The sequence below is a fragment of the Mustela lutreola genome, chromosome 10, assembly GCF_030435805.1.
Source record: "Mustela lutreola isolate mMusLut2 chromosome 10, mMusLut2.pri, whole genome shotgun sequence".
NCBI lineage: Eukaryota > Metazoa > Chordata > Mammalia > Carnivora > Mustelidae > Mustela > Mustela lutreola.
Genome location: NC_081299.1, coordinates 71,600,160 through 71,614,093, shown reverse-complemented (window position 1 = coordinate 71,614,093; position 13,934 = coordinate 71,600,160). Strand labels below are relative to the sequence as shown.

General features: G+C 36.5%; 1 protein-coding gene across 2 annotated transcripts in view; it reads left to right on the top strand.

Annotated features, from left to right (window-relative positions):
* Positions 1-13,934, top strand: part of SYDE2 (synapse defective Rho GTPase homolog 2) — a 48,034-nt gene that overhangs the window by 21,126 nt on the left and 12,974 nt on the right. For both annotated transcript variants that reach the window (XM_059136360.1, XM_059136361.1), the window contains exon 4: positions 1,894-2,020. In XM_059136360.1, coding sequence (XP_058992343.1) covers positions 1,894-2,020 — 127 coding nt within the window. The remainder of the gene's footprint in view (positions 1-1,893; positions 2,021-13,934) is intronic.

Below are 13,934 nucleotides of genomic sequence, written 5' to 3'. Positions count from 1 at the left end.
GTGACACTTAAGTGTGCCCACACCAGAAGGGTCTACTCAAGTTAGTTTCTTCTAATGTGATAACATTTTAATATTTTAGTTTTATTTCCTGGGTTATCTATGGTTCTGCCATGTCTTGTGAGATGTGACCAGTGTAGGACATGGATAAGAGTAGGAAATTTACTTCTCAGTACGTTCCTTAGTTTCCCATACTACGTTGATCCTTTTGAATGTAGCACCACCTTGCATTACCTTCTCTTAAAAACAGTTTCAGGTTCCTGGGGTGCCTGGGTGGCCCAATCAGTTAACCATCGGACTGTTGAGTTAGGCTCAGGTCATGATCTGTAGGGTCATGAGATCAAGCTTCATGCTGGGCTCTGCACTCAGCGGGGAGTTGGCTTCCCTCCTCCCTCTCCCTTTGTCCTTGGCCTTGCTCGCATGCACGCACTCTCTCTCAAATAAATAAACAAAACAAAACAAAACAAAAATCTTGTAGGTTCCTTACTGTCTTCCAAAAATTTTTAATAGCTTATCATCTCCAATATTTTGGGTAACATTTCTTTGTATCTATGAGTGACACTTTCCTATATCAAGACCCACCTTCTGTATTCTACCAGTTATGTAATGACTTGGAGAGGTTTGTGTCACAAGTGCACCTGGAAATTTCATTTGTGTACGCCTTCTCCTAGATTGTTTATAAGATCTTAAAGTGATTCCTAGTTCATATCCTTGAGGATCTTCATTGTTTATTTTTACTTTATTTCTGTCTCGAAATAATGTCTTTATAACTTCCTTCAATTCAAAGTGATTCAGCTTCCTAAATAGTGTTTGATGTGGAGGTATAGTTAATAATCACTTATTTTCTTGAAGAGTTTTTTTTTAATTTGTTTTTTGTTTTTTAAACTCTGATTGCTTCATCAGACATGTTTTCTCCTCACAGGTATCATATTGATTTCCTCTCAGTGAGTTTATAGGGAGCTTCCTGAGACTTAATATTTTATCTCCTGTATGAATGAACAGTGTTAAATCTTCTTAAAATAAATCTTTTTAGTGTAGGTTGAGGGGAGGGTGGATCTTACATATATTTTGAACTAAAAGTTTTATTTTACCTTGATATATTATTTTAATTGAATTTCCTTTATTTTTATTTATTTATTTTTTTTAAAAGATTTTATTTTATTTGACAGAGAGAGATCACAAGTAGGTAGAGAGGCAGGCAGAGAGAAAGAGGTGGAAGAGCCTGATGCGGGGCTCGATCCTAGGACCCTGAGATCATGACCTGAGCCGAAGGCAGAGGCTTTAACCCACTGAGCCACCAGGCACCCCAAATTTCCTTTATTTTTAATCAGTTGACTTAGTAAGTTAAAAAAAATTCCAAGTTTGCTTTTATTTCATCCCTAGAATATTTTATTTTTCCTGGTAAGGTAACGCAAATAGTATACTGGAATCTTATTTCAAGTATGTACTTTTTTTTGGATAAATAAACTGAGATTTAAAGAGAGTAAATAACTTGCCCCAAATCACTAAGCAGGGAGTGATAGAGTGGTCCTTTTGGAATCTAAAACTCTCGTTTAACCACTGTGCTGTATTTCTTCAGTTTAGAGCGAAAGATGTGAAAGGGCACAACCTTGGGCATAGTGGTTGAGCATATAAAACTAAAGTGAAGGGCTTGTATCTTAAGGTAGATAGCACTACAGAAATCATAGTATATTATTTGGATTTAAATGAAAGAATAAAATGCTTTTATTCAACTGATGAATATAGTCTATGGTGAGATTTCGAAAGCTGAGGTATTTTTAATTAAATGTCATCAGAACATATTTGATTACCAATTTCATGTGACTTCTACATTTTGTGCTATTGTATTTTCTCTTTATCAAATTTACCCTAATATGGCCATAATTTCATTTCTAGGTGGTAGGCCTGTATCGATTATGTGGTTCAGCAGCAGTCAAGAAAGAACTTCGAGAGGCTTTTGAGAGAGATAGCAAAGCTGTTGGTCTGTGTGAAAACCAGTACCCAGATATAAATGTAATAACAGGTAATAAATGTTTTTTATTCTTTGTACACATTCTGGAAAGACTACATCTGTAGGAAAAGGAATTGAGATACTATTTTGTAGCCCAAATTGAATTGGGTTTTATTCTGAAGTCTTGTTTTCCTTCCTTCACAGACATTACTGTGTTATATTCTATGGGGAGGTACCAAGGTGTGGTCCCTGCCCTTAAATAGGCAACAAATATTTGGGGAGTGGAGGTGGGAGTAAGACTTGCATTAAATTAGCTGTACTAGGTAGCAGAAGGAAAAGGGTACATTTTCTTCATAGAGGGATAAATAAAACACCATTAGAGTTCAGTTTGATTGGAGCTTAGGTCATGTAAAGGGCATTGACTATCTGGGTAGAGGATTCAGATAGGCAGAGGGGACCCATCAAAGATTTTTGAGCAGGGTAGTGAAATCTTTAGAGATAATCTTCTAATCTGGCAACTCAATGTGATGGATTAGAATTAGAAGAAATCAGAAGACAGAAAACCAGTCAGGAAGCCTTGGCAGTGGTCCCAGCTGAAGGAGTCTCATAGCAGTAACAACAGGAAGGAACAGATTTAAAAGGATATGAAGAGAGGGCCCAGCTAAGCATGGCTTGGATACCTGGTTGGTTAGGTACCATTTGCAGAAACTAAAAAGCTGAAAGGAGAGCTACTGCTTTTGGTGGAGAAATTTAAAGAAAGATTATGAATTGGGTTTCTTTTACATTGAATTTGAGGTGCTAGTAGTAGGAGATCTATGTGAAAATATCAGGCAAAGTAGAAAGTACAGTTTAGGAGAGAAATATAATCCAATATATAGCATTGAAAATATACTTCTAACACTCCTGAGACATGGGGGTGGAAGATGGCAATGTAAGGGTCATTGACCTGTATCGCCCTCGGCGCACAAGGACGACAAGAACCCTGGTTCGGACAAGAACCCTGGTTCGGATGCATCTTCTCTCTCTTCTATTTCCGCAAGTCTACACACTTATATACGCTTACATGACCAATCAGCGAGCAGGGTACAGGAGGTAGCGAATCAGGCTGTGCACCTAAACGAACAACTTCGCTAGCAACCAATGCTGTTTACTTCCTCTTTGGGCGTTCCGCTTAGTCTCACGAGGCAATCCTAACCTGGCAACTAGCCAGGCGCCATCTTTTAATGGCAGAGGCTGCCCTGGCCAGGGGCCTGCCTCCGACAGACCTGTAATTGTAATTAATGCCTTGCGATTGTCCATAAAGTTTGAAAAGATACGACCTTTGAGTCTCTCCAAACTTTGGAAGGCATGCAAAGAAAGAAAATCCAGCTAAAGACATTGAGAGGAAAAGAGTCAGAAAGTTTGGGAAACAAAAGACAACAGAGTTTAAGGAAAGGTGTGAGGCAGTGTCATTTGATTGAGAGATTATAAGATGAGAACAGAAATAAGTCCTTTGAATTTGGCCGCTATAACATTGTTCAAAACTAGTGGATATCTTCAGGGATTATTGGCTTATAATTCTATGTTTGTTTTTGTTGTTGTTTTACTTTTTATTAGCAAATTTTTGAAGCATATACAAAAGTAGAGAGAACACTATGATAAACCCTCTTTATCTATCACCTGGCTTCCATGATCAACACATGATCAAACCTGTCTCTTTTATACCCCCCATTTATTCTCCCCTAGACCTGGAGTATTTTGAAGTATATCTTGGATATCATATCCCTTCACCTATAGATGCTTTGGTATGGGGGTCTCCAGATCTTCTGGGTTATTTTGATAGTTCTCTCTTCTGTTAACTACCATTTCTTTCATGCTGTAATATTGTTTATGTATCTCTCTAATTTGATTTTTTATATCACATGCAGTTAATTGCTTAGGAGAGAATTTGAGGAAGGTGTAACTTGCACATATTAAAGAGATTTTTGTTGGTTAGAGTCCTTTAAAACTTACTTTTAGGATTGTTACTTTTCATATAGATGAGGCTCCCAGTCTCTGAATGCTGAATGACTGTATTTTCATAATATTTAATATGTACTCTTAGATAATCAAAACTTTGATCCCAACCATTTTAAAAGAGACAACAAACCAAGCCACCTTTTCTTTCGTATACATTTTAACAAATCAGAAATACTTCTTCCAAAGTTTATCCTTTCTCTCTAAAAAAAAAAATGGATCATATCTACAAAAACGTAGAATTTTCCCCTTAATAATATGTGATTAAAATCAGCAAAGGACCCATTTTATGAATTCGTTAAAGGAAAATTTTGTAAGTAGCAATTCCCAGGAAATTACACTCTATAACCCAGTGAAATGAGATTTTGCCTTGGTGGAGCATTATCTTAGAAATAAAAAGGAAATAAAAAATAAAAAATAAGAATATCAAATATGTACAAATTAAAAAGGTGAATGATGTGGTTTATTTTGATTATTTGCTATGACAAGATCCTTAGAAATTTGTAGCATGTGCCGATGATATGAATAATAGATCATTGAATGAATATTAGATTTATAGCATTCTTTTCTAAAATTGAGAGTTTCCATAATTTATGAATTGGGCATTTTTTGGCTCTATTCTTTGTTTTCTTGCATTTCAGGAAAGCTGGGTTTTATTTTGTTTTGTTAAGATTTACTTATTTATTAGAGAGAGAGAGAGGGAATGGATGGGGGGAAGGAGAAGTGAGGGGAGAGAGAGAATCCCAAACTGACGCCACGTTGGGTGTGGATCCCGACTTAGGGCTCTATCCCAGGACCCCAAGATCACTGCCTGAGCCAAAACTAAGAGTCGGGTGCTTAGCCAACTATGCCACCCAGGCACCCCAGGAAAGCTGTTGTTTTTTTTGTTTTTAAAAAGAACCAAGAACTATTTTCTTTCTTGATAAAGAGCAAAGGAAATGATTTAAAATTGAGAAATGTCATCGGAATTACAATAAATTATACACAGGGTCTCATTATGTCTCAGAAGAAAGGATGTTATTGATTTGGAGAATTGGCCAGTAATGATGTTGCCTAATGTGTTTGTTCCATGTAAACTCACATTTCTAAGTAAACTTTCGAATATAATTAACAGTTCAGTAGTTCTAAAAAATGAGCCATTAATAAAGCGAATAATAGAGTTTACTCACAGTTTAGTAGCTGGTTTGTCTGGCACACAGAATGAACTGTTCCAGACAAACCAGATTTTTCAAGGAAGTGCAAAATTTAAGGTATGAAATTTATTCATAGCCCTTTTTGGAGCTTATTTATCATAGGAACAATAGAAGCTATTAGAAAAGTAAAAATATTTATCATTTAGTGATTATTAGAAAAGAACATGCCTCCTGCAGAGGAAAATTTACCTGCCTTAGGTAAACTGTCTTCATATTTCAGTATTACATGATCGATATCTAAGTTCAGTACTTAAACGTTTATTTGACCGTGACTTTTTCTGATTTTAATTATTTTTAAATTATTCATTCTTTTATTTTCCCTTAAAAGAAAACTTGGTCAGAAGTAAACCCCAATCAAACATTAGTAATTTTCTTCATTTGTGCATATTAAATAATACATTTTCCCATACCATATGTATTATATGTTCTCTGATCTCTGGCACATTAACTTTCAAATTATTTCTATTTTTTTTTTTTAACCTGGATTGAACATAGACATTTAAAGGAATGCAAAACACTGAATGATCATAGATGTAACAATCGAAATATACTGAGGCAGTAACATCTGTGGAGTGTGACCAAAGTAAGTAGGAAGTTCAGAAAGAGTAAGTGAGGTAGGGTGGGTCAGATTAATGGACTTAAAAATTAATTTATAGCATTAACTTTAGGAAATGTCAGTGAGTCTATGTTCAAATCCATCTACTCTAATGTTTCTTTATTATCTATAGAAGTTTCACCTGAGAAAGATTCTCGTGGTCCTGTACTTGTATTTTCAGTATTCTTGTTCTGGTGAGTTAATTTTTTGTTATAGTAGGTGCTGATAGAGGATAAGGGCACTTTCTCAGGGGACAGTGTCTCACTTGGAGAATGAGTTTAATTAGATACTAATCTTCATAGTCCTGCCATTGCTTGTAGAAAAATGGTATCCATTCATCTAACCATCATATGTTGTATGTTACTATACACCAGACACTTTGCTAAGGCATTTGAAATACAACAATGTGTAAGAGATAATCCCTGTCCTCAAGAATACCAGTCTAAGGGGGAAGACAGAGTCAGAGATAGCTGATTATAATATATGAAGAGGAGCACTTAATAAATTGTGGGGAAATTAGGGAAAACTCGGTGGGAAAGGTGACTCCTCAGCTAACTTAAAGGGTGAACTGGACTTAGCCAGCGGGAGTTGGAGGAGAGCAATCTATTAGCAAAAACCTGGGAGACGGCGAGCTACATGATTTGCAGTACTTGCTTTAAAGAGAAAAGCATCAGGCAGGTAAGTGGTGAGAGATACCTGGAATGCTGTCTCAGACTGGAACCCAGACCTGACGATGAGGGTCATTTGGAAACAGCAGAGTTAGAACATGGTCATTTTCACTTTTCTCTCTGTCTTTCCCTTCCCTCCCTCCCTCCCTACCTCTCTCTCTTCCTTCCAACTTGGTTGAGTTTCCCTGTACTAGGTTTTATAATAGTGCTTACACATTAAACACGTAAAGGCAGCTGGGAGGGCTAAAAGAAAGGTGTGGAGACAGTGATCTACGAACTCTTTGAGGTGAATATGTGTAGTTCTATAGTGACTTTTAAAATTATTATTCCTGTATATTTAATAAAAAACAAAACTTAAAAAAATTGTTTATTTGTTTTGCAGTGCTAAAGAGTAAATAAATACTGAAAGACTATTTGTTTTGGTATTTTTCTCCAAATCAGAACCAGAGTTTTAAACTTAACACTGTACATTCCTGGGGGTACTGGTGTGATAGTGGCTATGGAAATCAAAGTAAGAAACCCAAATGAGAGGCACCTGGATGGCTCAGTTGTTAAGCCTCTGCCTTTGGCTCAGGTCATGATCCTAGTGGGATCGAGCCCCACATTGGGCTTCCTGCTCAGCTGGAAGCCTGCTCTCCCTCTCTCACTCCCCCTGCTTGTGTTCCTTTTCTCACTGTCTCTCTCTCTGTGTCAAATAAATAAAATCTTAAAAAAAAAAAAAAAGCCCCAAAGAGAAGGGAAGTCTATGCATGAGATTAACCAGAGTCCATTTAATCACTTATCTTTCCCTATCTAGAAATTAATTGGTTTATTTACTAAATATTTATTGAACATTTACTATACACCAGGCATTCTTCTAGGCACCAGGGACAAGTGAACAGGATGAACAGTATCTCAGTCCTTATGCATGCTTTCTAGTGGGGGAAGAGAGAATCAGTAATCAATCCAATGAATAGTGAGATCTAGTAACTTACTAGTGATAAGCAGGACATTGGGAATGATCCTGACTGGAGGTTCAGCTTTGGTAACTCCAGTGGCTAGGGGAACAGAGAAGAAAGTTAATCTAAGAAGTGCCTTTTGAGCTAAGATCTGTATGATACAGAGTTAATTATTGGAAGATCTGGGGACAGAGTTCTAGTTAGAGTGATTTTGGGGTGCCTGGGTGGCTCAGTGGGTTAAAGCCTCTGCCTTCAGCTCGGATCATGATCTCAGGGTCCTGGGATCAAGCCCCACATCGGGCTCTCTGCTCAGCAGGTAGCCTGCTTCCCCCTCTCTCTCTCTGCCTGCCTCTCTGCCTACTTACGATCTGTCTGTCAAATAAATAAATAAAATCTTAAAAAAAAAAAAAGAAGAACAGAGTGATTTTGCTACGTGAGAATCAATGAAAAAAAAGATACTACAAATTAGTCTTTGAGAGGTAGAAGTAGTTTTAGTTATTAGAATGCTTTTTTTTTTTTTTTTAAGTATGATGATACCTATCATTCTATCATGGAGATTAGTAGAATTTTCCTGTATAGTTGGTCTTTGTGCCTGAATGAAGGTGAGAAGCATATGGTTTCATAGTATCTAACTATTACAGAGCAGCTTAAGAGATATAGCCAGAACTAGTTCTTTATTTACCTGTAATTGCCTGCATTTTCTTCAAGTACATAATAAAAAATTTACTGGTTTGCACTAAATAAATTTCTCCATGTAAAAATTTCCCAAGTTTCCCTGTGGCAATAAAGATTGTTACCACAAACTTATTATCTGAAAGTTTTTATGTCTCCAGAGTGTTTGAAATATGTTAAAAAGGCATTATAGCTTAAGATACTCCAGTCTGTTACTAAGTTTTTGAGATAAGGTCATACAGCTAATGTCTAGATTGATGAGTAGTTACATAGTATCTGTCACAATGTAGTATAATATCTCTAATATGTATCATTTTGTGAAATCTGTTCATTATTTTTCCAGTGAACTCTTTGTCTACATATAGAAAAAGAGCTATAACTTTTACTTCATTGAACATAATATACATTGAGCATTCTCTAAGTGCTTAGTATTCATTAGTAATAATTCTCCCTTATTTACCATCAAATTATGTGTGAAGGAAGTAATCTTGAGCTGGGATTAATTTAAAATTCCACTTATATTAATGGTTGTTTAGTGTATTATATAAAGGATAATGATATTTGAAATATGTGTTTTACTAAGCTATAAAGTTATCTTTTCTGGAGATCTTTTAGGTTTTAATTTAATTTAATTGCTTTATAGGGCGAGTCTCAAACTACCAGGGCATCTTGAATTTTGTTAGAACTAACAAGTCTTGCTTTGTTAAGGAAAACGTATGGAATTTTTTTTTTTTTTAATCATGCCCTAGAGGGTTAGTAGTGTCTTTATTTGGCAACTACAAGAAACTGCATTTTCACTAATTGTAACTCAATTTTCCTCTTTACACCAAGTGTTGCTATTCATTGTAGATAGCTTTAGACTGTGAAACTAATGATGGTAGTAAAAAAAAAAAAAAAAAATCCCGTGATATAACTTAAAAAATGGGAACAAACAAGACTCATGTCTATGGTATATAAAATTTTTTGTTATTATCATCACTGTACATCTGACATGTATTCTTTGTTGTGATATGCCAAGCTCTTTTTATATATATCATATTTCTTTATGTATGTCAAGGAAGAAGTTTGGTCAGTAGTTTACCAACGGTTTCCAGATTGTTGTCTTTTCACTGTTGAGTAGAAACTTATGCTTTCCTGAGGAATAAAGCTCTCTTAAGGCTCCTGGCACCACCACCTGCATCTTTCCTATTTACCATAATCTACAGAACTCTTGGGCATTCCCATTTACTCAGTGAACACTTTGATATCTCACCAATGGTTATATTTCCAACTGAAGTTCTGCCTTTGTCCTAAGTGATTTTTATATGCAAATGAAATGACCCATCCAGAATCTATTAAAAGTCGATTCTCTTTCCATTGAATTGTAAAAAATAGTTGATTTTTGCATATTATCTTGTACTTTGTAAACTCATTTATTAGTTCTCTTAGTTTTTTAGTGGATTCCTTAGGATTTTCTATATATAAAATTATGTCATCTGCAAATAGAGATACTTTTACTTTTCTCTTTCCAAGATGGGTCCTTCTTATTTCTTTTTCTTGCCTAGTTGCCCTAGCTAGAATGTCCAGTATATGTTGTACAGCAGTGACAAGAGTGAATATCCTTATCTTGTTCTTTTTTTTTTTAAGATTTTATTTATTTATTTGACAGAGAAAGATCACAAGTAGGCAGAGAGTCAGGCAGAGAGAGAGGGGGAAGCAGGCTCCCCGCAGAGCAGAGAGCCTGATGTGGGGCTTGATTCTAGAACTCTGAGATCATAACCTGAGCCAAAGGCAGAGGATTAACCCATTGAGCCACCCAGGCACCCCATTTTTGTTCTTGATTTTAGGAGAAAAGCTTTCAGTTTTTGACGATTTTAGTTATTATGTTAACTGAATTTTTCATAGGTCCCTTTTAGCAAGTTGAGGAAGTTCCCCTCTATTCTGAGTTTGTTCAGTGTTTTTATCATGAAAGTGTGTTGGATTTTGTTCAATGACTTTTATGAGTCTATTGAAATGATCATGTGGTTTATGTCCTTTATTTTATTAATGTAGTATATTACATTAATTGGTTTTCAGATGTTAAGCCAACCCTTGCATACCTGAGATTAATCCCACTTAGTCATGATGTTTCTTTTTGTTCTTCTTCTTCTTTTTTTAATATATTGCTGGATTTAGTGTACTAGCATTTTGTTGAGGAATTTTGTGTCTGTGTTCCTGAAAGTTTTTGGTCTGTAGTTTTCTTGTGATGTCTTTGTCTGGTTTTGATATTGGGGTAACACTGGTCTTTCGACTGGGATCCTTTCTTCTACTCACTTTGAGTACTCCTCCCCCACCCCCCACCATTTTCTTAAGATAGAAATTGAACCCATTGATTTGGGACCTTCCTCCTTTTCTAATGTAGACACTTAGTGCTATAGATTTCCCTCTAAACTCTGCTTTAACCTCCCACAAATTTTTCAAGTGTTATGTTTTCATTTTTACTTAGTTCAAACACTTTCTGGTTTTCCTTTTTCTTCTTTGAATCATGGGTTATTTAGAAGTATCTAAGTTTGTGTCAAAATATTTATGAAATTTTCCAGATATTTAAAATTATTAATTTCTCATTTAATTCCATTATAATCATAGCACATACTTCATGTGACCTGAATCTTTTTTTTTTTTTTTTTAAGATTTTATTTGAGGGCGAAGGGGAGAAAGAGAGAGCATGAATTCAGGGAGGGGCAGACCGAGAGGGATAAGCAGACTCCCTGCTGAGCAGGGAACCTGATGTGGGGATTGATCCCAGGACCCTGGGATCATGACCTAAGCTGAAGGCAGACGGTTAACCAGCTGAGCCACCCAGGCGCCCCATCTTTTTGTATTTGTTTAAACTGACTTTAATGTTAAGGACACACTCTTCTGTGGTGAATATTTTCATTTGAACCCTTAAGAATGTGTGTTCTGGTGTTTTGGAATGTAATATACTATAATTATCAATGCAGTCAAGTTGATTAATAATGTTGTTCCAATCCTCAATGTTTTTATGTGTTTTCTTTCTTCTTGTTAAGAGAGGCATGTTGAAATCTTCAACTATGATTGTGGTTTTGACTCACCCATCTTCTACTCCCTCTTTCCTTTAAAGGTTTCAATTACACATGCATTAGGTCACTTGTGTTTGTTTCACAGCTCACCTATATTCTGTTCATTTTTTCTAATCTTTTTTTTAAATCTTTATTTAATTTTAGATTATTTCTTTTGCTGTTTCTTCAAGTCATTAATCCTCTCTGTTAATATTAATTTCATCTATTGTATTTTTAATCTCTGAGTTTTTAATTTTCAGTATTACAAGTATGATCTTTTCTTCATACCTTCTGTATCTCTACTTAGCATGTTCAGTCTGTCTTCTAGCTTCTTGAATATATGAAATACCATATAATAACTGTTTCAATGTCCTATCATCTATGTCATTCCTGAGTTGGTTCACAATTGATTTTTCTCCTCATTATAGATCATATTTGCCTGCTTCTATATACATTGTAATTTTTTGTTAGATGCCAGATATTGTAGATTTTATTTTCTTGGGTGCTAGGTGTTCTATTTTTTGTTTGTTTGTTTGTTTGTTTTAATCCTTTTAATACTTCTGTCTTGGGCGCCTGGGTGGCTCAGTGGGTTAAGCCGCTGCCTTCGGCTCAGGTCATGATCTCAGAGTCCTGGGATCGAGTCCCACATCGGGCTCTCTGCTCAGTGGAGAGCCTGCTTCCCTCTCTCTCTCTCTCTGCCTGCCTCTCCATCTACTTGTGATTTCTCTCTGTCAAATAAATAAATAAATAAAAATCTTTAAAAAAAAAAAAATACTTCTGTCTTGCTCCCTCTGAAACCTGTAGAGGAATTCTTCCCTGCTTCATCATAGCTTTTGGTGATTTGCTGGCAATCTTTGGCATTCCTTAAGTTTATCAAGGCCTCACTCCAGTCCTCTGCCTTCACAAGGTGTTCTCTCAGGCATCTTCACATCGTCTTCCATCTATGCATAGCTATCCCTGTGTCCAAATTCCCCTTTTAAAACAACACCAGTCATATTATATTAGGACACACACTAATGACCTCATTTTGATTTGATTATCTCTGTAAAGATCCAAACAAGTCCACATTCTGAGGTACTGGGGATGAAGACTTAAATATATATTTTTTGTGGGAGACAGTTCAACCTAGTACAGTACTGTGGCCAAATCTCACAAGTTATGAAGTTTTTCACTGTGGTTGCTCAGGTCAGGAGCTGTTGCCTGCCAGTGTAAGCTTCTGAAATTTTTCCCTCTAATCATTTTGGGCAGTTCTTTCTCTGGCTTTGGTTAGTTTCCTCACCAGCACTTGCTGATCAATACTCAGATGGAAACTCAGGAGGATTTGGAAATACTTCAGAGTTTTTTTCTGGACAGCTCTCTACTCTCTAATACTCTGTTCTTCAAGCTCTACTGCTTTGATCTCCTTAGACTTCTAGCTTCCTCTCCTCCACTTAGCTAGACCTACTAACTACCTGCATTTGCACCTCCTCACTGCGACCTGGAAGGGCTTTCCAGGCAGTAAGCTGAAGTAGTTATGGGCATACTTCATTAGTTTCCCATCCCTTAGGGATCATATCCTTCTTTGCCTGATGTCCAATGTGTTGAACATAGTTTTGTTTTGCTTTCTAGTTATTTTATTGGGTGTTTCTACTTGTTTCAGGCAAGAAGTTAAATCTGGTCCACATTGCTCCATGTTGGCTGGAATAGCTGGTCTATTTTTCTAGCCTGTATCTGAGTTGCTGCTTTCTACTAGAAAAAAAAAATCACACAGGGGTATATCTTGATACCAGTATAAATCCATGGACTTCAAAATCAACTGGGCTTTCAGTGGTGTGTGCTAGTAAATATGTGTTCTTGTCTCTCCCATTCCTCTTCTCTCATTGTCTGGAGTGTCTGTTTAATATTTTCTCACTCCTCAAATCTCACTTCACCCGTGTCACTCTTAGCAGATGACCTTGCCTCCTTACCTCCTGGAGGAAATAGAAGCCATCAGAGAGGAACCTTCTGTACTTGCTGTGACCCCACCTGCCAGCATGCCTTCTTTGGCATACATCCTTTGTACTTCTCCACTGTCTTTTCTGTAACAGTATAGAAATGATCTTCCTCACATTTTGGACTAATTTTAATTCCTTCATGTGTTCTTAGGAATCTCTTCTTCTTTCCTCTTTGAAGATTTTGCTCAACTTACTCCTCTCTCTTGGACCTTAAAAACCATTTTAATATCTTCTTTATATTAGCATTTAAATGGTCATGTCTCTTTCATCTAAAAAAAAATCCCTACTTTATCCTGCTTCTCTCCTTCCTTCTCACCCATCTATGGCTATCACCTTCTCTCAAAGCCATATTTGAGCAGATTGCCTCTCTTGCTTTCTCTGTCTCTATTTCTTTAACATCCATTTACTTCTGAACCAAATGCAACCTGACTTCTGTGTCCTTTATTCCACTGAAGCTGTCTTACCAAAGTTGCTGACTTCTTTGTCTGGTGGACATTTTTTGATCCTTGTCTTGAATTATCTCATGTTTCTTATACCTAGTTACAAAAACTGCCACCTTAGAATCACAACAGGAATTTGTTAAAAATACAAGGACATAGCTTAGACCACTGGAGATTATGATTTAGTACGGCTGGCATGGGATTCTGGAATATATATATATTTTTTAAGTTCTTCAGGTTATTTCAGTGTGCAACCAGGTTTGCTTAACACTGTTCTCCATAGTACTTAACATGGTTCTTATCCAACCTGCCTGTTGTTGGCCATCAGTTGATATCATAGACCCTTTCTTGAAACATTCTTTTCTTGACTTCCTTGGCAGCATACTTGCCAATCCCCCCTGAGCCCCTCCCTTCCTCTTCTCACTACCTTCTTTAGACGCCTTTGGAAAATCCTCTTCCTGATGATCCCTTAAA